We start from the raw sequence: 25,264 nt of genomic DNA, 5'->3' as shown, positions 1-25,264 counted from the left end.
GTTATAAAGTCATGAGTATAAAATAAACAAGAGTTCTTATTACGTCAGCTTTAGGCTTCTTAGCTTGTTTAAATATAGAAGAGATTCTACCCAGCCTTGCCCGGAACACTTCTTTCTGTTTCTCTCCAGCCAGTCGTGCCGTGGCTGTTCAGGAATCGAAGTCTGTGCTCAGTAACCCTTTTGAAACCATCAGAGCGGGATGTGCTCACCAGGTTAGTTGGAACCATGTTAATCTGACATCATGGTCTGTAGATCAGTCTGTCATCCAGAGAGGGAGGTGTCCCAGGACGTGGGAAGTCCTTCCACAAGGTAGAAATGCATGCCTCAGTACCGGGCTAGGCAGATGGGGTGGGTGTCCTCCTCCTTTGTGGCATTTGTGGTTTGATATCAGGTAACTCTTCTTCCCTCAGCTGAAGACAGGCTCCCTGCTAAACCAGCCCAAAGCTGTGCTTCAAAAACTCGCTACCCTGTCTGACCTCAACCCCAGCGCTCCCCGAAACTCAAGAAACTTTGTCTTCCATACACTTTCTCCCACCAAGGCAGAGACAGCAAAGAATTCATCTAAACCTCAGGTAGGAGTGCTGTGTGGTACTTCCCAAGCAGAGTCTATTGGTGGGGATTTATTTCTTGTTTTTTAAAGATTAGTTTGTATTTTACCTATATGTATGTACATGTTCTATGTGTGTGTGGTACCTGGGGAGACCAGAAAACAGCACCAGATCCCCTGGAACTGGGGGACTAGAATTACAGCTGTGGGTGCTGGGAACGGAGCCTCTGGTCCTCTGCAAGGACCTTAACTGCTGAGCCATCTCTCCAGTCCCCAGATATATTTGTTTTATTTTTTAAAAATGTGCGTGCGTGCCTGTGTGCGTGCATGCGTGCGTGCGCGTGCGTGTGTGTGTGTGTGTGGGTGTGGGTGTGGGTGTGGGTGTTTGTGCGTGTGTGTTGAACGAGTAAGAGAACTTGCCGTCGAGCATGAGGATGAGTCTGAATCAGCACATATAAAATGGCAGCCGTGTGCCGTGTATGGCTGTGCTATTCTATAACCTGAACATCTCGCAGAGAAAGGCTGCTGGCCAGCTATCCTAGCTGAAGTGTCCAACTTTCTGTTCAGAGACAGACAGTCTTAAAGGAACAAGTCAGAGAGCAATGGAGGAGATCCCACCATCCTCCAGCCTCCATGTGTGTAGACGTGGCATGCACCGTGCACCACATGCATACATCACACACACACCCAAAAAAGTAAAATAAAATGAAATAAAAATTCTTATCTAACAGCTGTTACAGTGTTAGAATGTTTCACATCGCAAGACTTATAGCGGAGTTGCTGCTCCAATGGGCAGTTAGCTTTTTTTTTTTTTTTTTTTTTTTTTTCCGGAGCTGGGGACCAACAGGGCCTTGTGCTTGCTAGGGCAGCGCTCTACCACTGAGCTAAACCCCCAACCCTGGCAGTTAGCTTTTAAATTTGCTTTCAATCTTTGTTTGTCTGTCTGTAGTCCTCTGTGCTTTAACCGAGGTCCTGAAGAACTCACTGAGGGAAAGCACTTGTGTGTGTCTCGAGCTGGCCCTGACTCCTTCTGTGTTCTCTCTAGGTGAGAAGAAGGGGACCATCGTCAATGATGTCACCGTCCCCTAAGCGGCTGAAGACAAATGATAGCAGTCCAGGACCAAAGCGAAGCATCTTCAGATACTTGGAAAGCTAACAGCATCCGGGATGCCAGTGTCTGTGGAAAGTACTCAAAGTAGGTCCAGCATGGAGGGGTGGGACTGCTGTTTCTGCCGATGACCTCTCCCTCCCTCAGCACCAACACATTACGAGCAGAGCTTCCTGTTCTCCCCACCACACAGCTCTCCACAGCATTTTCTTTCCTAGTTATTTTCTAGTTTGGCCACCAGAGTTCCCAGCATCGACTTACAGAATAATTGAAGTCTCACTTCTTCCGTTAAGCACTTGACATTTTCTTCCTAGCAGTTTCCTGGGTTGACACCACTTTCAAGTAGAGGTGTTCGTTGGAGGAAGAAAGTGTGGCATTATAGAAAATTACAGAAAGCACTGAAAGCCAGCACTGGGATGAGGCCTCCACAGCCACGCAACCTGTAACCCAGTAACCAGGCCAAGAAGCACAGCCTGCTGTTGAATCGTCCTGTCCTTCTGTGTCTTGTAAGCTTCTAGCCTTGATCTCTGATTAACCTTTATCGCCTTTGAAATGAGGACGTAAGCTGGTACCTGGTTGAGAAAGAGGCTGTCCCTCACTGTCTGCAGTGTGGGAGGAAGATAAAGGTTAAACCCAGTGTCCATCCGCACTGGATAATCAATGGAGAGCAGACCGTCCCTGGGACTGGAGGAGTCTCAGCTGACAGCATCTGTTGGAGAGCCTCCTCCCTTCTGCAGAAGCCCGACCACCATTTATTGCTGCTCTCGGGCCTGACCTCAGAGACCACTTTACTACTTCATCACTAATGTTGGGAGCAGACCAGTAGGATTAGTAAAAACGTTGCAGAGAGCCGCCATTAGTCGCTTTCTTCCACCAGCCACTGGGCTTTCAGAAACGTAGACCAACTCCCTCCCGTTGTTGCTTTGCAAAAGCGATTGCAGGGGAGAGGTGGGCGAGTGTGGAAGCTGAGCGTGGGAGGCTGGGGGAGGCAGTGTCCATCTTTTACTGAGAGACAGAACGCAGCCCATTCAACTGACGAAACGAACATGTAGGTTTTCTGTTGGGTGCTAGGGCTCTTTGGTTTTGATTTTTTCTAATCCTCAGGATAAGGATACTGACTTGGACCGAACACACAGTTGTACATTTGTAATCTTGTAATGGGAGAGATGTGTATAAAGCTGTTTTAATATGTATGTAGTTTTCAATAAATCTCACTGCCCCGAGGGCAGGGTTTGCTCTCCAGCTTCAGCGTTCGTTCTTCAGTCAGTGCCTGAGCTGAGAGAGGATTTGCTTTTCAGTAAGATCCCTCCCAGGGAGTCTGCATCCCGCATAAAGGGTGCTGCGGCTGCCCTTCGCTGGCTTCTCCATCCACAGGAAGTGACCAGACAACCCACTTAGTGGTCTCAATTCAGGAGGAGGAGAGGCTTCTGAGAGACCCTTTCTCCTTGGCTGACCTCCATGTGCTTCAGTGTTACTCTGGATCCAAGGTGACGGTTATTGCTGTTCTGCGCGTTATAAAAAGCTCCTCTGAGGCCCCTCCTCCCCTGGGCAGCAAAGCTGGGAAGCGAGGCAGCAGATCCCAGATCCCTTTTCTCCTCATGCCCTGCGAGTGGTAATTCACTTGGGAGCAAATGGGGCCTTGCCCAGGTTGAACAGGCTTCCCAACCTCTCCACATGCTCCTCTTAGGAGAAGTGAAAAGAAGATCTGACCACTAAATAGAAGAAAGTCAGTACCTGAGAAATCTGGGAAATAAATTACTTTTCTTTGAGTATCTGGGTAAATGCATTCTATTTTCTTTATCTTGCTACATTGCATTTAATTTTAATCTTGCTTCATTTCATTTAATTTATGTTTGTGTGTGTGGACACACATGTAGAAATAAGAGGATAATTTGCAAAAGTTAGTTTTCTCCTTCCACCATTCCTCAGGTTTGGCAGCAAGTACCTTTACCTGCTGAGCCCTTTTGCTAGCCCCCAAGAACGTAGTCTTTAGCTTGCGCTTGCAAGCTTTTCTACCCAGTCTGTTGGTCCCCAGAATAATGCCTCAGAGGCTGGTTATGTTTGAGTAAATGCCTAGGCCATAAGCTTAGCCTCGTTCCTCGACCAGCTCAGAACTTACCTAACCCTTTTATCCTAGTCCTTATCTGCCACATAGTTAGTTACCTCTCCTCAGTTTCAGGTGTCTGTCTCCTTCAGAGTTCCCATGCCTGACTCTATCCCAGAGTTCCTTTCTCCCTCCATTTTGTGCCTCAGCTAATAGGCCATCAGTTTTTTATTGACAGGTGGTGCCTCCAGACAGTGCACAAGAAATTCTCGCTGCACTTTAGAGAAGAAAGAATGTAGTCTTTAACCATAGGTCTCTTTTCAATATGGAAGTATACGTGCCAGAAGTCATGCTAAGCTTCCAGCTTTTTAACAGGACTGAAGAGTTTCTGCCTGACCCACATGCTGTTTGTCCAGCTATTGAGCCGTCACCATCTGTCCTTCTGACTCCTAGTAGGACTCAGCTCACCATTTTGGAGATTACCTGTTAGGAGGAGCGAGAGCCTAAGTCTGAGGGACACTGTATGTCAGTGTCGGTCCTTTGTCTCTTCCTTGCTGTATACCTAAGTAGGGCAGGCAGTATTGAAGTCATGTGAAGCAGTCTCTATTTTATCTAACCACTTCAGTCCACATTGCATCAATCTGTTTCTTCCTATAAAGTACCAAGTTATATTCCCCAAATCTCTAGAGGCCAAGCCTCTCTGATCTCCAAAGGATCCCCTGTCATCTCCACTTCTCTGTGAACTTCTCCCTGGTTTGAAATTATTTTTATTTCTTTTCTTTGTTGTTGTTGGGTATATTTTTGTTGTTGTTGGTTTTGTTGGTTTTGGGACAAGATTTCTTTGTGTTCCTGGCTAACCTAGAACTTAGCTCAGTAGTCTAGGCTGGCCTCAAACTCACAGAGATCTACCTGCCTCTGCCTCCACACCCACTTAAACTTAATTTCTAATGGCTCAGAGGCTGCTCTTCCTGGGGACTCGAGTTCAGATCCCAGTATCCATGTCATGTGACTCACAGTTGCCTGTAACTCCAGCTCCAGGGGCACCCAATGCCTCTTGCCTCTCAAGGCACATTCACTCTTATGCACAAACTCACGCTAACACATACTTTTAAAATAATAAATATAAATCTTTAAAGAAATAGTTATCACTGTTCCCCTGCCCCTCGGGTAGGAGAAATGAAGAGAGAGCATTCTCAGACTTTTCCCTACGTTCTTTCTTATAGCTGGTATCTGGAATCGGCTCGCTCATTCCAGCTCTGTGCCAGTGCTGTGCTCTGAGTTTCAGCTCCTCACCAGAGTACTGGAGTTGTCTCCTGATGTCCCCACTTCTGCTTTTGCTTCCCTTGCAGCCAATCTACATAGCAACCAGAAGGTGACCTTTACACATACATAATGTGTGGAGGATGCACGGTCTAACTTAAACCTTTCCCCAGGGAAGGGTTGGTGTTCATTGGCAGGATATTTGCTTAACAGTCACAAGGCTTGGGGTTCAATCCCTAGCAACAAAAGCAAGCTTTTCACAGCTGGGTGTGGTAGTGAATACCTATAATCCTAGCACTCAATAGGCAGAGGCAGGAGGATTGCCATAAGTTAGAGGTAAGCCTGCAGGGGGCTGTAACAGTGGAACCCTGTGTAAAAAAGGGCTGGAGAAGTTGGCTCAGCAGTTAAGAGCACTGGCTACTCACCCAGGGGTCCTGAGTTCAATTCCCAGCAACCACAGGGTAATGGGATCTGATACCTTCTTCTGTCTGAGTCTGAATCTCTCTTCTGTCATGCAGGAATACATGCAAATAGAGTGCTCATATACATAAATAAGTAAACCTTTAAAAAAAAAAAAGAAAAAAACAAAACCAACTAAGAGCTAGAGAGATGGCTCGGCAGTTAAGAACACTTACTTCATGGGTTTGATTCTCAGCACACACGTGGCGGCTTACAACCTTTCTGTAACTCAGGCAGTACATATTCATACACAAAATGAGTCTACAAATGCATTTTTTAATTAACCAAATAAACCCTCCACTGTTTTCTATCACACTCAGAATAAAGTTTAAACCCCTCAGAACCCAGCAGGCCCTGCCTGGTAAAACCTGCTTCATGGCCTCAGTCCACTTCCCTCTTAAACTGAGCCTCAGGGCCTTCTGAAGTCCCCTTCCAGTGTCCTGGCTCGCCTCCCTCCCCATTCTCCCACTTTTGCTAACGTGTAATTCTCAAAACACCTGTCTTAAATCCACTTTCCTCAGAAACACCTTGAACCATCATCAGTTATGTAACCTGGGTAACTTTTGGGTCTTTTATGACCTTATATTACATCTGTGTGTCAATTAAGACAGCAAGTTTTTTTTTTTTTTTGGGGGTTCTTTTTTTTTTTTTTTTTTTTTTTTTTTTGGGCTGGGGGCCGAACCCAGACAGCAAGTTTCTTAAAAGCAGACTATTTTGTCTTGTGGGATAGCATTGTGCCTGGCACATATAATTAATATTTTTAAGCAGTAAGTGTTGGGAGACTTAGTGGAAAGCTTAGAGCAGAATTTCTAGCCACACTTTTAAAAAGTACTGTTTAACAGATTGTGATGTCTCGTGCTTTTAATGCCAGAACTAGGCAGGTAGAGGCAGGCAAATCTCTCCATATGAGGAGGCTAGCCTGATCTATATAATAGTTCCAGGACAGCCATACCTACTTAGTGAAACCCTGTCTCAAAAAGAAGTACTTTTAAAGTTTATTCTTGTGCAGTTTTTATTGTTTGGCGTATGGTGTGTGTGTGTGTGTGTGTGTGTGTGTGTGTGTGTGTGTGTGTGTGTGTGTGTGTGTTTGTGCACACGTGCGTACTTGTGTAACCTGGGAGCTGTGAACTACCAAGCCGTCTGTCAAGCCCCCTATTTTTGTGTTTTTGAGGTAAGAACTTACAGTGTAGCCCAATATAGCCGGCCTAGACTTCGCTGTGTTGCCTTGGCTGGCTTTAAATTCACTGCAGTCCTTTCCTAGCTTCCACAGCGTCAGGGTAACTGGCGTGAGCCACCGTGCCTGGCTTGCTTAAAAAGCTTTCCAGCGTAGGATGGAATCCTAGAAATGACTATGGGACTCGTCTGTAGCTCACAATTGGGTGACCTGCAATCATTCTCTCTAGACTTTCCCTTCAACTGTAGGATGCTCGTGGCCACTAACTTTATGCAGCTCACTGAGTTGGTCTAAAGGTGAATGGAATATGGCGTGACTGCACGTATTTAACACTGCATGTCTAACACACTGCTCAGGAAGGGATAGGGCTGATGGCTGGGTGCACTGTGGGTAGGGGAAGCCACGCCTCAGCAAAGCTCTATGGTCTCCAGCAGCCAATGGCAGTTGGTGCTGTACTGAGACATTGACAGTTGTAGGGTGGAGGCCTATGCGTATTGCCAGGACTCTCTAAGTGCACTGGGGAAATAGTCCCGGCTTTGTGTGTAGCTGGCGTCAGCCTCATGACCTTTTGAGAACATGGCAGCAGATCTCTTGGTCCCTTAGTTGTAGCATCTTAGTTTTATCCATGGCCCGCCAGTCCCCTCTTTCTTCCCATCTTCTCTCACCTTAAAGGTTTTTCATTTTCAGTGTATTGATTTCGTCCTTCCCTGCGGTGGGGTACATAATGAGAAGAGGGAGTTTGAAGTAGCCACAGCCTAAGGGTGATTGGAGGAAGCTTTGGGGTCGAACACTTGGGTTCTTTGCTAATGTTCAGATGAAACCCTGCATGGGGTGTTTTTGATGGCTGGTGGGCTGGTGGGCCAGCAGTGGGGTGACAGAGCTGTTCCCAGCTCCAGGCTGGGGAAGCACTGGACCCAGTCCAGAAGGTCGAAAGTGTTGGGGCCTGGTTGGGAGTGGACTGGGCTTTGGGCTTTTCAGCCCCCTCTTTTTCTCAGAGGCTGAGAGAAGGGGGTGGAAAGCTGATTGTTCACCCCTCTCTTTGTTTGTCTTGTCTAATTTAACTTACGTTATTTATCAAAGAGACAGGTTATTTGGAAAACCATATGGACCCAGGCAAAAAATCATCTGGGTTTTCTAAACGTGAAAAATTAGATTCTGGGAGCCCAGGAGGGAAGACGGTGTGTGTGTGTGTGTGTGTGTGTGTGTGTGTGTGTGTACTGTGTACGGTGTGTAGTGGGGAGGAGAAGAGAAGTATTGAGTGAATGTCTTCATTCATTCTCAGAAAGAAATAATAATATCCAAAGACCCCCTCCTCCCTCTTTCTAATTTAAACTAAATGAGGAAACTATTTCGTGTTGAAACCTGGTTGTGCTGAAAGGCTCTGGTTTTGTTTTTTGAGATGGTCTCATGGTATAGCCCAGGCTAGCCTCAGACTCACACACCTGCCTCTGCTTCCCAAGTCCTGGGTTTACAGATGCACACTGCCAGGGACGGAAAAGCTTAATTAACCAAGAATGGGAACACATGAGGGCTGTCACAGAAGTGGCTGATGGCTTTCTTTCCCCAGTCTTTGTCTTCTTCTACAGAACAGATAGATCAGCAAGAAATATGGGTCGCTGAGGGATTTCTGGGACACAGTCCCTTGCTTCCTCTTGGCTGTTGGTGGCTTATGCCAGGACTTTACAGTCTGTGGCTCTCTTACCTCTGGGAAGCAGCACTGTTAGGAAAGAGCTGAAGCTAGGGCCTGTGGAACAGAGCTCTTGGCTACAATCGAGGCTATGCTCGGACTGCAAACTTCAAGCCATCTTATTCAGATAGCACACACAGGCAGAACAGAGCCAAGACCTTTTGTGGCCTGAAGAATCTTTGACAGTAGAAATAACACTTGTCCCATTGTGAGTATCATTTTTTAAAGTGTCATTGGACTGTGAAAGCCACTTAATAACTTGATCTCATCTGAATAATCTGACTTAATGCTCGCTCTACAGTTGTGAGGATTAAATAGAAAAGATGGAAATCTCCTGCCTCTGGGCCCGGCCCGGGAAATCTCAGTGAATGGTAGCTGGGTGAATGAGTCCACAGTCTAAGTATTAAGCTCGCTTGAGCATCCCCAAGGCTCAGAGCATAGCAGGCTGGCAACTGGGACTGATACACGGTCCCGCTGAGCTGGAGCCCAGAGCTTGTAGCCCAGGCTGAACCTGTAGTCCCCCTAACACGTTTGATGAGCATGTGTGGTGTGTGGGGTGAAGCCATCACTGAAGGCCTTAGTGACCCAGCTTCTGGGAACACTGAAGACAGCTTCCTATGTTCACCCCTTTGAGACTTGTCTCGGCCACAGGACACCTTGCAAGGCCAGGTCTCCTTCCAGCATAACTCCCTTGCAGTGGTGATAGGTGTATAAAGGCATGGCCAGATCAGATCGGGTCAGGACGACTCAGAAGAGCCATTCTCACCTTAGAGCTCCTTTGGGGAACTGAGACTGCCACAGGCTTATGTTGCCACCCAGCTCCCTTTGCCTGATCCTGTTTCTTTCCTGTCTTCGTGGATAGTGATTAGGCCCAAAGGCACTAGGGTTGTTCGTGTGCTTGCTTGATTCAGGGTCTCATGGTGCCTGGGCTGGCTTGGAACTTACTATAAAGTTTTAATCCTCCTGCCTCTGCTTTCTGAGAGTACTGGGATTTCAGCTTTGCACCGTGCACTACCATACATGACTCAGGCATTGCTATAGTACCCCTCCAGCCATTTTTTTTTCTTTTTAAGACAGAGCTTTACTATGTAGACCATTTATTTTTACAGATCCCCCAGGCTCTACCTCCTGAGTTCTAGGATTAGAACTCATGCCACGCCATGCAAAAGGAACTTCTTAATAAACATCCTGAGTGAATGCTCCACTCTGAGTATCACCTTCCTCCCTGAGGAGTTCAACCTCAGCCAGTGAGGAGGCTAGCCTAGGAGGTCACCAGGAAAGATGGGATTTCAGCGTTGACGGTGTTGGTTCTTTCTATGCCCACCAGAGGGCAGCAGCCTCTTAGTAATCGCCCCCTTGAGGCTTCCGGGAAGGGGCTTGAGCCCTTCCTTAGCCCTTCTAGTCACTGTATCCTCTCCCCTGGTGTGTCTGCCCTTCTTCTGAAGGAAGAAAACTTTGTGACCTCTCTAGGCTTTCGCTTGTCTGTTTCAAGCTCTCTTAACCTCCAGCACTGAGCATCAATCAGTCTTCCTGCTGTCCCCTCCCCTTCCCAACCGGGCGACCTTCTTGCTTGGGATCTCCCACCTCACTGGGAAGGCCCACAGTAGATTTGTTTTCTGTGTGACAAGGTAATTACAAGCTTGGAGCTCGGAGGCCCGGGGGGCCAGTCTGAGGATGGTCACATCAACCTGACACTCCCGTTCTGCTAACATTATTGATTTTCTTTTTTGTTTTATTTATTATGATTTTGTTTTAACGTCTGGTTCTGGTGACATGAGCTATGGAGGCGGGAAGGCAGGTTTGCTTGTCATAGTTTTGCTCTTGAAGTTACTGGCCTTGGGGCTAGAGAGGTGGCTCAGTGGTTGGGAGCATTTGGATGCTCTTACAGAGGTCCCGGGTTCAAATCTCGGCGTCTGCAGGGCAGCTCACAACCACCCATAGCTGCAGTACAAGGGGATCTAACACCCTCCTCTGACCCATACCAAAGGGTACTCGTTTTTATGAGGTAGGGTCTCGGCTATAAAGCTGGGCATCAGGCACTCCCATAGGGCACGTGGATACATGCAGGCAAAATAAACTACTTGTCTGACACTTGACGCTTTATTTTCTTTTATTTATTTTTATTGTTTTTTGATAGGTTCTTTCCCTGGAGCCCAGGCTATCCTCAAACTTTCCATCCTCCTGCCCCAGTTTGCCAAATGCTAGGATTACTAGGTGTGCGGCACTGCGCCTACCTAGAGCTTAACCTATTTTTATTATGGTTCTCAGTCCCCAAAGTTTCCAGACGTTCCTCTGCAGGAATGTGACTTGGTACAAGAGTGGGGACAGCAAGAGCAATACCTTTTGACCAGCAGCCTGCACCTCATCCAGCGACCCTTTATGGCTTTCCGACTACCTATTAGTTTATCTAGACTAAGCCACTCACCACTCTGCTCCCACTGCCCTACCCTGTGCTGGCAGTTCTAAACCAAGCCACCCTATGTGCCGGGCAATTTCTTTACGTTAGGGAGGGGTGTATACCTGGGTCTCTGCAGGCTGTGAGAGGGGCACCAGAGCCTGCCTGACCCATCCCACCCCCCACCTAGGGCTTCCAGAAGCCTCCCTAACAGGGAAGAAGAACCTCAAACTTAAGGCAATAAAGTCTGAGGGTGGGGATGAGGTCTCTGAACTTCAATGATGATGGTGGGAATTATCTGAGGCCCAGGGCGATTTGTGGGGCCACGTTCCCTGGAGCCTGTTTTCCACGTTCCCTGGAGCTTGCCAAGAGAATGAATAAATCATTGTTCAGGGGCGGGATGCAGCTGCCGGGCTCCTCCCCTCGGCACATGCCTGACTCCAGCTCCTCCATTGAGGGTTGCTGGAGCAGAGCGCTTTATACACCCAGCTCCCCAAATCCTATTGAGACCTCCCCCTCCGCACGAGCCACTGGCTTCAAGCCCATTCAGCATGGCCTTTTGTGCTAGGGGTTAAGTGGTTACATGTGGGGGGCACCCAGAAAGGATCTGTCAGGCTCTGAAATGCTGCACTAACATGGTGCCCTCCTACTGATGAATGGGGTGGGTGGAGGAGAGGTGGGCGGCCAGAGGATGGGTGGAGGTAAGGAAGAGGATTATGGAGCCCACAGAAGCAGCTGCTGGGGAGGGGTGTACTTAGGGAGAATGAGCAGGCACCCCCTTCTCTCATTCCTCCTTCTGTTCCGCTTTTCTCATCTAGTCATGCCTCCTGTGGGCTCTAGGCTGTTCCACAACCTCCGGCTGTGGATTTGGCTTCTCTGATCTCTCAGAAGGTGTTGGGAGAAGATACTCACTACTTGAAGGTGTTACAGAGAGTCTCCATGGTTTCAAGCAACCTTGTTCCTTCTCTTTTGGGGCATGGGAGTAGGGATAGAAAGAATATCTATTTTCTGGGTTCTCGTGATGTAGTGGGTTTGAAACTATGCCCCACTGAAAGTTAAAACCTTCCTCAGGCCTTGGATCCAGGACAGCAAAGCTACCAGAGAAACTCTGTCTTAGAGCTAGAGAGATGGAGTAATAGTTTTTTGTTTGTTTGTTTGTTTGTTTGTGTTTTGGGGGTTTGTTTTTGTTTTTGTTTTTTTGTGCAACACTGAAGTCCTAAATGTAATCTCTAGAATCCATGGTGGAACAGGCTTCTCCTACAAATTGTCCTCTAAGTCCCACACACATGTGTGCCTTCATTCCTCTCCCCTCAAGGATGAATGAATGAGTGAGTGAATGAATGACACCTTCCTTTAGTATGGATGTGTAGCTCAGAGGTTTAGCATATAAGATGTCCCCAGTGGGCTGGAGAGACGGCTCAGTGGTTAAGAGCACTGACTGCTCTTCCAGAGGTCCTGAGTTCAATTCCCAGCAACCACATGGTGGCTCACAACCATCTGTAGTGGGATCTGATGTCCCTTTCTATTGTGTCAGAAGACAACTACAATGTACTCATATACATGAAATAAATAAAATAAATCTTTAAAAAAGATGTCCCCAGTTCAATCCTCAGCACAACAAATGAAAACAAACCCACAAAATACAAAAATAAAAGTTTCCAAGTTCTCCGTGTCCTCTCAGGAACTGTTTAGGATGGAGAAATCAAGAGAGAAGATCTCAAACAGGGTATGTGTGATGGCTGTGAGTGCAAGGCCAGCCTGGTCTACATAGAGAGTTTGAGGCCAGCCTGTTCTACATAGTGCGTTCCAGGATAGCCAGGGCTATGTAGTGAGACCCTGCCAAAGAAGAATAAAAGACAAAAGGAAATTTTGTATTTGTTACTTTTTTTGAGACAAGGTTTTTCTGTGTATCACTGGGTCCTGGAACTTGCTCTGTAGGCCAGACTCACCTTGAACTCAGAGATCTGCCTGCCTCTGCCTCCTGAGTGCTGAGATTAGAGGCGTGTGCCACCATCCCCAGCTAGAAATAATTTTTTTTTTCACAGAAACTAGAAAGTGATTCCCAGCATCCTAGTGGCTCACGTCTCTAGTCTCAGACTGGGGAAGCCTGTAACAACAGGGGTGGGACCACAGCTCAGTGGAAGAGCCCCTGCCCAGCTTGTAAGAGACCCTGAGTTTTTGACTGGGACCCTAGCCTTAATGGCTGAGCCATCTCTGCAGCCCTGTGAAAGGCTGAGTTTAATTCCCAACACTAAACACTTTTTTCCTGCCCCTAGGACAACAAACAGAAACAAAAAGCATCAACTTCTGGTGTGGAGGTACAGTTACGTCACCGTCATTTCCTATCTGAGAAAATAGCTGACCTTTTAGCCCAAGTCACACAGTCCCTCTGAGACAGTCGAAGGTGGCCTTTGCCTTTAAGAGGTGGAGGGAAAGAGATGAACAAAACTAGGTCACAGGCTCCCTGGACCTTCCTTTCCCAAGAACAGCCAATTCTGGGGTGCAACCTTCCTTCTAATCTGCCCTAGGGCTCTCGGGCTTCAGTCAAAGGTCCTTCTGTGTTGTGCCTGTGTTTTGAAGCTGAAGTGATAAAGTTCACGATTAACTTCTCTCCAACTCTCCTAAAGGCACATTAACTTAGCCTTACTTACCGTAGAAAGGTCGGAATGGTTTGTCCACGTTCCCAAAGCTGCGTGAGAAAGCAGACAGGCGATATCAGGAAAAGAGAAGAAAGTGAACGCAAGCAATGTTCCTCCACGACTGGAATGTTCTGAAGAGCGGTCGTTGGGGACTTCCCCAGTTACCAACCTGCAGTCACAGGCTGACTCCTGGGCTGAGTTTTCAGCCTGATGTCCTATCTCCGCCTCGCCCCCCGGGCTCCAACCACTCTGGCGTACCCCATTTTCTCAGTGCTCTCGGAACATGCTGTCTCCAAGGCCCTCTGTGGGTTGGCGACTTCCATTCAGTCAAGCTCAGTGTCCAGCAGTAGCCTCTGGAAGCTTTCCCCACCCTCGCCTGTGCTCATTCCCTCCTCCAGCAGCCCTGCCCGCCCGCAGGGCCTATTGAAGTGTGGCTTCTACTCTTTTCTGTTTGCCTTTCTAAACAGGAAGCTCATCAAGACTGTGCTTGATTCTGAGCAGAGCACTTTGAGCTCACTGCTTGTGAGCAGACGGATGGGAAGAAGGTTGCTGACGCTCAGAGACTTAGATTCCCATCCACCCCTCTCCCCCTGGGCACATTGACACTGAGAAAGCACCCGCCCATCAGGAGCCCTCATCTTTGTCCTTGTTTCCTGGAGAATTTCCTCTCCTCTTTTCTCCTGGTCTGATACCCCAGACCCTGGGGCCTGAACCTGGCTGCTCACTGCTGGCCTCTCTTGCCTCTGTCATTTGTCCTTGACTAATGCATGCGTGTGTTGTGTGTGCCCACGTGGGGTGTGTTTGTCTCTTTATACACGCGTGGAGATCAGAGATCGACTTTGAGTATCTTCCTGTGTTCCTCTGCACTTGATTATGTTCTTTTTAAGACTTATTTTATCGGGCTGGAGAGATGGCTCTGTGGTTAAGAGCACTAGCTGCTCTTCCAGAGGTCCTGAGTTCAAATCCCAGCAACCACATGTAATGGAATCTGATGCCCTCTTCTGGTGTGTCTGATGACAGATACAGTGTAGTTATATATAATTAATAAATACGTCTTTAAAAAAAGATTTATTTTATCTTGCGTGTATGAGTGTTTTGCTAAGGCATTAGATCCTTTGGAACTGGAGATATATATGGCTGTGAGGCAGCTGTAGTTTCTGGGAGCTAAACCAGAGTCCTCGGCAAGAACAAGAAGTGATCTCACCTGCTGAGCCATCTCTCCTGCACCTGCGCCTTATTTCTTGAGTCTCTCAAGAACCTGGACTTAGCTGATGTCAGCTACACTAACTAGGCAATGAGCTCCAGGTTGCCTCTGCTTCCCCAGTGCTAGTGGTTACAGGGCCGTGGTGCCATTGCCTGGCCTTTAGACTTAGGTCCTCAAACTTGTGCAGTAAGTAGACACTTTGTGCACTGAGCCATGTCCCCATCCTGTTTGCCACTGTTCGCGACGTGTACTTCTAGGTCTTCAGGACGGCCTGCCCTTCAGCCGAGCCCTGGTTAGCTTGTGGTTTCTGTGTCTCTGGCATGTACGGGGAGAGGGATGGACACAGTCCAAGATACCCTGTGTTCGGGGCGATTGATTCCCTCAGCGTCCTGACTGGAGAAGCTGCGGGTGACTGAATAGCAGTTTTCTTTGTCTCCAGACATAGACAGCCAGGGCTTCCCGAGCCTTTCTGTCCCCACAGTCTCACGTTTCTGAAAATTATGGAACAGCCAGAATCCCTGCATTCATTATTTAAATGATGCTGGATATCTCCTGCCAACATCACCCTTGACCAAGGGGCAACTGTCTGGTGCTATTGGAATCCACTTGACTTACGAGTCATTTGGAAGCAACTGGCAGGGTTTTGTTTTGTTTTGTTTGTTTTGTTTTGTTGTTTTGTTTGGTTTTTGGCAGGGTGGGGGTGCTTCTTTTTTTGAGACTGAGCCTCACCGTGTAGCCCTAGCTGACCTGGAACTTGCTCTGTGAACCAGATTGGCCTTGAACTCACAGGGATCCATCTGCCTCTGCCTCACAAGTGCTGGGATTAAGGGTGTATAGCAACAAGCTCAGTCAAATCAGCTCTATAGGGTGCTAGAAGCCAGGCCTGGTGACATGGATCTGCCATCCTAGCTACTCCAGAGGCTGTAGCAGAATTGCAAATTTAAGGCCAGCTTGGTCTACAGAGAACAATGGAATTATTGAGTGAGCCGTCCCAGGTTGGGAGTCACGATGCAGAGTCTAATACAGGCTTCGAGTCAACAATCATAATCGATGCACAATTTTAAGTTTTATTTCGTGAGTATGAGCGCTTGCCTGTGTGTAAGCACGTGCGTCACATATGTGCCTGATGCCCAGGGAGGCCAGGAGAGGGTGTCAGATGCCCTCCAGCAGGAATTAAGGATTTCATGAACCCCCTTGTGTGTGCTGGGAAATGAACCCATCCTTTGCAAGATCAGCAAGCACTCTAACTCTTCCTTTTGAGCTCGCTCTCCAGCCCTGTCTATAATCCTAAAGAAAACAAACAAACAAACAAAAAAACTATGTTTGCTTTTACTTTATGTGTATGACTGATTGCTTGCATGGTGTTCACATAGAGGCCAGAAGAAGAGGTCTGATCCTCTGGAACTGCAGCCAGTTGTGTGCTGCCACATGGGTACTGGGAACAAACAATTGTCATCTTGTATGAACAGCAAGTGCTCTTAATCTCTCTGGCCTTGCTATATATAAATCTCTTCACCATGTTGCCCAGGCTGGTCTCCCGCACTTGATCTTCCTGCCTCTGCCTTCTCAAGCAGCTAACTCATGATTCTTTGTGTTTTGAAGTCAGAACGCATATATATATATATGTGTGTGTGTGTGTGTGTGTGTGTGTGTGTGTGTGTGTGTGTGTGTGTGTATGTGTGTGTGTATATATGAAGGGTTCGGTACCGTATGCAGTTGAAGACTTTGCAAGTTCGCTTGTTGTCTCCGAGATTCTAGGTTCTGTGGGTCAGGAAGTTTGGGCATCTTTAGGGAAGAATGTTTCTAGTCAGGAACACAGAGATGGTTTCCTTATGTTTCAGACCCTTTCACCTTCTACATGATGGCGGATTCTAGGACCTATCGGCGTCCCGATGCTGACTATCAAGGGCAAATACACTGCCACCGCTTACTGAGTGTTAGGCAGGCCCCTTCTGGGGAGACATGGCAGGCACCACTTCCACTAGAGAGGGCAGTGAGGTCAGACTGAAGGAACAGTCCCATCAAAGTCTCCTTGGTGAACCGATGAGTCGACCAGGGCTGCTTATGCTCACTCACAGGGCCATCAAAAGCTCAAAGACAGCTAGGTCACTGAAAACCTGAATCCAGCTAGGTGACCACTCGCAAAGTCTGCATCCCTGGAGTTTCCAGCACAACTTGCAGGCAGCTCCACTGAAGAGTCTCTGTTGCCCCAGCAACCCTTAAGGTCACTCACTACCTTGAAGAGGGCCCTCGGGAATCTTCTGGATCTCACAACCCTCCCTCTAATGCTTCAGTTCAGAGTAAATGGCTACACAGTAACAGTGAATGATCAGAATCTAGGGTTACCTCATCGCGCTTAGTGTATTAATTCAAGAATCTTTTGATTACCAGTTTGATAAATTCCACTCGGGTTGGATATGGCAAGATATGAACTTCATGGGAAGGCATCAAAACTAGAAACTCAGGAAGCAGAGGCTGGGGCATTAGCCAGCCATGTGTCTTCGTCTCCGTTCCTGGGTGTCCGCTCCAGCGCGCCACATTTTCTCCTATTACACAGGCTTCTTCCACGTGACAGGAAATGTGATACTGCAGCCATAGTCTGAAATCCTGTCTAAAGGAAGAACTGTGACTTACCTGGAGTGGGATTCCATTCTTAGTTACACACGCACACACAGAGACACTAACACACATATATAAATAAAAAATAAAATCTTTAAAACTGGCTGCAGGTGATGGAGCGCGCCTTTAATCCCAGCCCTTGGGAGGCAGAGGCAGGCGGATCTCACTGTGCGTTGGAGGCCAACTTGTTCTACGTAGTGCTTTCCAGGACAGCCAGGGTTTCATAATGAGACTCTGTCTCAAAACAACAAACAAAACAATAAAATCCGCATAGCTGTCACTAAGTGCGTTTCATCAAATAGGTACAGTACAGTGAAGGGACTTAAAAACAAACAAACAAAACAGGTCTAGGAGTCAGCAAGGATCCCAAAATACGGGTAAATGGGGATGAACAGCTCGGCAGAAAAAGTGCCGAGCTAGAGCAGGGAAAGGACCGCAGCGAGTGCTGCCGCAGGACCGGACGTGCACCGCGGCCTCGCCAATTTCCTAGCCACTGAGAAACCCAGGAAGGAGTTATTTCGTCGCTATGTCTACAGCAGGAAAAACGATGGATCGGTGGCGCCTAGCCAGAGTGGTTAGGAGATGACACCGGACCTAGAAGGCTCTCGGGTCAAGCCGCGGGAGGAGGCAGTTCCTGCTCGGAGAACCGAACCGGCCCACGTGAGTCAGGCCGCCCCGCCCAGCCGCGCAGACGCCGCTGGACTCCGCAGTCCGGGCTGGGGCTGGGACCGCTGTACCAGGACCAGGCAGCCGCGCCACCACGCGTGCACGCGCAGGTCCAGGACCCACCCCCAGCCCCTGCAGCGAGCAGGCCCGGAGGAACCATAGCAAGCCCCGCAGGAGCGGGCGCCTCTAGGCCGTGAGTCCGGGCCCTGATGGAGTGCTTGGGGCCCAGCCGCCTGAGGGTGGATTGGGGAGCTGCCTCTGCAGAGATCAGGGTCACTGTGCTCTCTGTCCCCTGCGAGGCTGCCAATCCCCGTGCTACAGTCCCCTCCCTTCCCCCTACACTATAGATTAGCTGGGGGGAGGTGGGGATCCTGAACTTGGGATGTCTGGATTCATTTCACTGACTTTTTGAGCCTGGATGCTTAACCCCACTGTCACCCCACCCCACCCCACCCCAACTTTCTTTGTAAGCCTGGCCAAATTTAGGAAATTTTTAAAATAGAGTATGTATGTGTGTATGGGGGGGGGGGATTGGGGGTGTCTTCAGGCCTTTTCTTACAAGCCAAAGGGGTGGAAACATCTGTCCCAACCTCAGTCTCCATGACTTCTGCCTATTGCTGGGTGTGGGGAGGCTCCCTGCCACCTATAGGGGAACCTTCCTAGTGGCTGCTTGATTGACTTAATAGTATGTTTCACTCATGAGGTCTCAGTTCTTCCTTCCAGTCATAGACGTGTGGTCAATGGAACATCTTGTCAGTTCATACTCAAAAGCGATTATTAGGGAAGAAAGAGAGGGAGAGAATCAGCATGGAGCAAACTGAGTCCCGTGAACATGTACCAGGAGCATTAGAGGGGAAGGGACAGACTTGCAAGAGAGGCTTGTCATTGTGGGTTCAGGAGACAGGGGTTCCTTAGTGTGGAGGAGGAGAAAGAGACCAGCGCTTCAAGCCCTGGGTCTCTGCTGTAGCCGCCTTCTGGTATTATTACTATCTTCCTAAGAACAGGAGCCCCACGGTAGCCCCTTAGTCACTCTCTGCAGGTAACTACTGATACCTGCTATGGCTGGGTTTGCTCTAGAGCAGAGGTTCTCAACCTTCCTAACACTGCGACCCTTTAAGACAGCTCCTCATACTGTGGTGACCCCAAGTAGTAACTTATTGCTACTTCCTTTTTGTTTGTTTGTGTTTGTTTTTGTTTTTCCGGACAAGGTTTCTCTCTGTAGCTCTGGCTGTCCTGGAACTCGCTCTCTCTGTAGACCAGCCTGATGTAGAACTCATGAGATCCACTTGCCTCTGGGCTCAAGCACTGGGATTAAAGGCGTACATCACCACCGCCCAGCTTCTGTTCCTACTTAATAACTGTAATTTTGCTACTGTTATGAATCGTCATGGAAATGTTTGTGGTTCTCTTATGGAATATATCTGTCCATATCTATACATCTACGTACATGTAGACATATGTTCCTTTTGAAAGTATAATTTGTTATTTAACTGAACGTCTTTTTAAAAAACATTAGCATATCTGTGTATGCACACGTGCATGTGGGTGAACAAATTGGCCAGAAGAGGAGGTTGGGATGAAGCTAGCCATACAGGCAGTTGTGAACCACCTGTCTTGGGTGCTAGGAATGGGACGTGAGTCCTCTGGAAGAGCAGCCAGTTCATTTAACTGCTGAGCCTTCTCTCCAACCCAAGTTTGTATTTTTAGTTGGAGGAGGGTCAGTGGAATGGCTGTGACAATCACTTGGGTCAAAATGACCAGAGCTAAAGGAGAGTTTGACAAGATGTGGACAATGAAGTGGCCATAGGAGGAGGGTGAGTAGTCCAGGCCCTCCTAGGCATCTGACTGGATAGACTCAGCAGGGTGTCCCGCCAGAGGACGCTGCAAGGAGAGCTGTCTAGATGTGTAGAATTTGAAGAACCGGCGGTAGGTCACAAGGTCGAGTAGGGGTTGAATCTGGGCTGGACACAGATCTGAGAGTTGCTTATACATGATGGTTCTCGAAGCTGTAACAGGATGAAGTGACCTGGGGAGAAGTTTGTAGAATGACGAGATGGGCAGCCTTAAAGGGAAACCCCGCTCTGTGAAAGCCACGAGGAGGTTACTGGGCTCAAGGTTGTCATTCCATTCTCTCCTGCTGTGACTCATTCTTCTGCTTCTCCTTCACAGTCCAGATGTTCGCTGCTATCCAGCCAGGACTAGCAGAGGGGGCCCAGTACCTGGGGAGCCTGCCTCCTGGAGTATGTCACCCGGACCTCCAACCAGACAGTAATTCCAACTTCGTGGAGAGCGCTAAGGATGCCAATAAGAACTGGCATGGTGTGGATCCTATTCTGATAAGAAGCTCCTCTGAGTCGCCCTCTGATAACCAGGTCTTCCAAGCCACTGGGCTCCCTGAGGCTGGAGTCCGCAGTCCCCCGGAGGGTGCAGAGATCCCTGGTGCTGAACCAGAGAAGTCGAGTGATGCCAGCAGCGTCTGCTCTCCTCTGGAGGACATCGGCTATGCCAGCAGTTCCTTGAGCATCAGCAGCTTTAGCAGCAGTGCAGAAGCTGGCTGCAGCACCCCTCGAGGTCCAAGCCCCCTGGATCCCCTTCTGCCCTCTGTGGCCCAGGCCGTGCAGCAGCTGCAGGCTCAGGAGCGCTACAAGGAACAGGAGAAGGAGAAACACCATGTGCATTTGGTGATGTACCGTCGCTTGGCGCTGCTCCAGTGGATCCGGGCTCTACAGCACCAGTTGGTTGACCAGCAGGCCCGACTGCAGGAGAGCTTTGACACCATCCTAGACAACCGGAAGGAACTTATCCGCTGTCTGCAACACAGGGAAGGACCTTGCAGGCACCAGGACCAGGGCTGAGGGTGGGCACAAGTATGTTGGCAGGCTTCTGTGTGGTTATGCACAAGTAAGTATGTATTAGTTGGCATGTGTGTAAGTCAGCATAAGTGAATATATATATGTGCTAACATGTAAGCAGGTATGTAAGGCATGTGTGAACGAACTTGTGTGTGTTACATGTTGCATGTGTGTTTATGTGTGCATGTGTGGCTAGGTACTCAGGAATGTGTGTGTATATATATATATATATATATATATATATATATATATATATATATATATTCCCAAATGTAGAGGCAAAAGATAGGTATGCATGTGTTATCAGTTTAAACGTGCAGGCTTGTGTTGGGGTGTGAGTGACCCTCTGTGTGTTGAGATTTACACGTTCCAGTTCTGGCCTAAGAAGCACGTGCTAGGAACATGTGTATTTGCAGAGACTTAAGAGCAGGTGTGTGTAAATAGACGTCCAATCCATCCGTCCTGTGTTCCCAAAGTCTACCCCAGCCTTATCCGCTACTGAGTCTCACAGCTTCCCGGAGAGAAGCCTACGTCGCTGTCACTTATCTGAGGGCTTTGGGTGATCTGTTCTCCTAGTGTTTTCCAGGCTCTCTTCCCTGTCCCTTCCCCTCAGACCTTGCTCTAAGACAGCTGTCCCTAATGTTGGCTTTTTCCTAAGAGTTTTTATTTGGGGGGTGGTTACTTTTTGTTTGTTTTGCTTATTACAGTACAAGGGATTGAGCCCAGAGCCCTGTGCACGCTAAGCAAATGTCCCAGCACTGAGCTGCACACCCAGTCCCAGATCACAGGTTTATTGGCTGCCCTGTGCACATTTTTGGCATCTGGCCAGGACAGTTTGAGGGAGGCAACTGGCGTAGTGGCGGAGGCTGTGGCAGGGGTGGGGGAGTGGAGATAAAGAAGTTCAAGGACAGCTAGGACCACAAATAGGAACCCAAACAAAACAACAGAATTCCAAAACACCCCATCCTGCTCCACTGGGAGGAGAGGCTGAAAGCCATACTGATTTAAGCCTGTTGACTGGGACTGTGCGTATAAGCAAGCAGGTCATAGACCAGATGGGCCAAGGCTGTGGGGAGTTGGGGGTCCTGCCTTCTCTTCACCGCTCCCTCGCTCTGTCTGCCTGGCGTTAGCAGCAGTGAATGTGCAGTTGGCTTGGACAATGTTTCTGAATCAGACTGTCCAGAGGACAGAGCTCAGCTTCCCAGGCGGTCAGAGGACAGGGTCAGCCCAGCCTCCAGAAGCTCTTAGGATACGTGGCCCCTCGGAATGGGGATTGGCAGGCCCTAGGGAAGCTTCATGCGGTGGAGATAAATGTGTATGGGGTGGGTCAATAGTTAAGGTCGCAGAGCTCTTTGTTTTGTTTCTGGCTTCTGAGGTAATGCAAGATCCTAGTGGGTGAAGCAGTGACTCGAAGGAGGAACGGCAGCAGGTGACAAGGACAGCACTGATGCTGTGTCTGGCCCTCAGTCTCCCCATCTGTAAAGTGGGGACTCTTCCGTACTCTCTCCAAACAGTTCCATCCTGAGTGGGTGGGTGAAATGTGGGCCCTGAGGACTTTTATACTGCTTGCACGTTGAATGTGAACCTGGCCTCTGGACCAATCCAGTATAAATAAACTAAGGCGAGAAATTAAATCATTTGAGGATATGTTTTTGTTCTATCTGTTGCCTGGTGGTCTCTTTTACACTGAGTTCCAATTTTAAACTGGGGCCAAGTGCTGGAAGCCTGGGAGACACTGAGACAAAAAAAAAAAAAAAAAAAAAAAAAAAAAAAAAAAAAAAAAAAAAAAAAAAAAAAAAAAAAATCAGAATTTGCCTAGCAGTGTCAGAGCCTCCCAGGCTGACAGTGAAGATTTGGCCTCTACTGTAACAGCACCACTGGGGACTGCCCTTGTCCTGAGTCACACTTCTATTTGAACAGATTCTCAGGGCACATACCATACACCCCGGCTCCGAAGGGTCCCTTGACTGCAAAAGACCAAGGGTCATACCGGGTGTAGCGCATGCCTTTAATCTCAGCAATTGGTGGGCAGAGGCAGACAGATCTCTGAGCTTGAGGCCAGCCCGGTCTACATTGAGTACCAGAACAGCCATGGCTACACAGAACAACTCTAGGGGCTGGAAAAATGGCTCCGAGTTTAAGAGCACGGCTGCTCTTCCAGAGGACCCTGGTTCAATTCCCAGCACCCACCTGGCAGTTCACAACTCTGTGTATCTTCAGTTCCAGAAGACCTGACACCCTCATATAGACATACATGCAAGCAAAACACCATTGCGTGTGGGGGTGGGGTGGGGAGAGAAGCCCTGTCTCAGAAACACAGGGTCTTTACGTGGCTGTGACACTGATGGAGTTTTATTTCAGCTTACTGTAGTACTACAGATTGAACCCAGAACCCTGCATATTTGAGACAGGCACTCTGAAGCCATAGCCATAGCCCGATGAGCTATGCCCCAGCCGTAATGTTTAATACCGTGCCTGACTTGGGGTATCAGTTGATGGCAATTGAGATGATTGTGTTCTACTGTAGTTTATAGGATTATTCAAAAATGCCTGCAAAGTACTTATTTAGCATGCGCACAGCTCCAGGTTCAGTCTTCAATACTCCGAAAATAAAATTCAGGCACAGGAATAAGTATCTAGTAATGCTAGCTCTTGGGAGGTGGAGACAGGAAGCTCAGGAGTTCAAGGCCATCCTTGGCCACACAGCACCTTCACCTGCTGAACCACCTCATCAGCCCAAAGCCTAACTTTTTTCTTCTTTTTTTACAGAAAAGCAATTGTTTTTTTCATTAAGGAAGTTGGATCTAAAAATTGGAACATCTTTATTTTTTTTAAAGATTTATTTATTTCATGTATATGAGTACACTGTCGCTGTCTTCAGACACACCAGAAGAGAGCATTACAGATGGTTGTGACCCACCATGTGGTTGCTGGGAATTGAACTCAGGTCCTCTGGAAGAGCAGTCAGTGCTCTTAACCACTGAGCCATCTCTCCAGCCCCCGGAACATCTTTTTCTTTTAAAAATGGGGGAAAGTCTATAAAATAGCAAAGTTGTACAGTGTGTACCCCAGCCTGCCTTTAATCCCAGCACTGGAGAAACAGAGTCATAGGATGCTCTGTGAGATAGAGCACAGGATGGTCTATACAGCAAGTTCCAAGACAGCCAAGGCTTCACAAGTGAGACCCTTACCAGAAAAACATACACAAACACCACCCCCAACCAGATAAAACTTACGGTTGGAGCATCTCCACTTGGGAGCTTCTAATCTCAGTTTGGGAAGTTGGGGCGGGAGGATCAGAAGTTTAAGACCAGCCTGGAGTTGGAGTTGGACTGAGTTGGACGCCAGGTTGGGCTGTAAGACACTGTTTCAAAAGAAAAACAAACAAACGTAATTTTCCTTTCCACAAAGAGTTCTCTTGGGTAGGAAGGAGCTCATGAAGCCAAGCCCGATAACGTGTTGGATCCCCAGGCCCTATGTAGTGGAACAAAAAAAAACTTAAACTCCCACAAGATGGTTTCTGACATGGGGCACACGTGTCCACAACTCACGCGTATAAATCAACAAACAATTGTAAAAACTTTGAAAAGTTCTTTGAAGGCTGAGGGGTGCTTAGCATAAGAGAGATACTATGCTGGGTTTGAGCCCCAGTTCAGGGCGGGAAGGGTATGAAGTGGGAGCTAGGGGTCCTTCTTAGGTTTTTTGTTTTGTTTTGTTTTGTTTTTTTCGGGGCTGGGGACTGAACCCAGGACCTTGCGCTTCCTAGGCAAGCGCTCTACCACTGAGCCAAATCCCCAACCCCCTTCTTAGGGTTTTGTTGCTGTGAAGAGACACCATGACCAAGGCAATTCTTATAAATGCAAACATTTAATTGGGGCTGGCTTACAGTTTCAGAGGTTTAGTCCGTTATCATCATGGCGGAAAGCCTGGCAGTGTGCAAGCAGACATGGTGCTGGAAGAGCCAAGAGTTCTATATTTTGACCTGGAGGAGCCAGTAGGAGATTCTCCTTCCATACTGGGTGGAACCGGAGCATGCGTATCAGATCTCAAAGTCCCGCCTCCACAGTGATACACTTCCTCTAACAAGGCCACACCTCCTCCCATAAGGCCATACTTCCTAAGTGCCACTTCCTGTGAGCCAAACATACTCAAACCAGACCTTTGAGCTGAACAAAAGGTGAGGACCAGGCTGAGGAAGCAGTGAGGTACAGCAGTGTCATTTTGGGGTTAGGGATATGCCCAGTTCGTAGGGTGGAGGTAGGTTTGAAGGAGACTGGCCAAAGCCACAACCACTAAAGCAGAATTAGGGGCTAAGAGGCAAGGACCCCAGTGGCTGAGCCAACCAAATCCAGGACTGCAGTTCCCCATCAGGTGGGAGGGACTGAGGCTACTTCTGGGTAGTAGCTGGGGCTACTCCATACCTCAGATTGAGGGGTAGACTTAATTTCCTCACCTGTGTCAGTTATAAAGATTGACCAGATGGACCTTACGGTGTTCTGTAGGCATTAAGATTAAATCCCTACTCTGCATAGGAGCCCTCCAGGTTCCAATCCCACCCCTGACCTTGAACCACTCCGGCTTTTACAGATTAATGGGACATGTTCAGGAGC

The 25,264-nt window shown here is 48.3% G+C and overlaps 2 protein-coding genes across 3 annotated transcripts in view; both read left to right on the top strand.

The window, feature by feature from the left end:
- Clspn (claspin) overlaps positions 1–2,897 on the top strand; it is a 35,022-nt gene extending 32,125 nt beyond the window's left edge. The window contains exons 23-25 of the mRNA XM_032897837.1: positions 130–212; positions 411–572; positions 1,593–2,897. Of these exons, the coding sequence (XP_032753728.1) occupies positions 130–212; positions 411–572; positions 1,593–1,703 (356 nt within the window). The 3' untranslated portion in view covers positions 1,704–2,897. The remainder of the gene's footprint in view (positions 1–129; positions 213–410; positions 573–1,592) is intronic.
- Positions 1,617–21,598, top strand: C1H1orf216 (chromosome 1 C1orf216 homolog). Of its 2 annotated transcripts, none has more exons than XM_032897815.1 (3): positions 1,617–1,742; positions 19,972–20,866; positions 20,905–21,598. In XM_032897815.1, the coding sequence occupies exons 1-2, from the start codon at positions 1,715–1,717 to the stop codon at positions 20,655–20,657; spliced, it is 714 nt and encodes a 237-aa protein (XP_032753706.1). In that variant the 5' UTR covers positions 1,617–1,714; the 3' UTR covers positions 20,658–20,866; positions 20,905–21,598. The 2 variants fall into 2 exon arrangements, with proteins under 2 accessions (XP_032753706.1, XP_032753716.1); XM_032897825.1 differs by lacking the exon at positions 1,617–1,742 and adding an exon at positions 17,604–17,995.
- The last annotated feature ends 3,666 nt before the right edge of the window (positions 21,599–25,264 follow it).

Source organism: Rattus rattus, chromosome 1 (genome assembly GCF_011064425.1).
Source record: "Rattus rattus isolate New Zealand chromosome 1, Rrattus_CSIRO_v1, whole genome shotgun sequence".
Lineage (NCBI taxonomy): Eukaryota > Metazoa > Chordata > Mammalia > Rodentia > Muridae > Rattus > Rattus rattus.
This window is presented reverse-complemented; position numbering and strand designations above follow the sequence as displayed.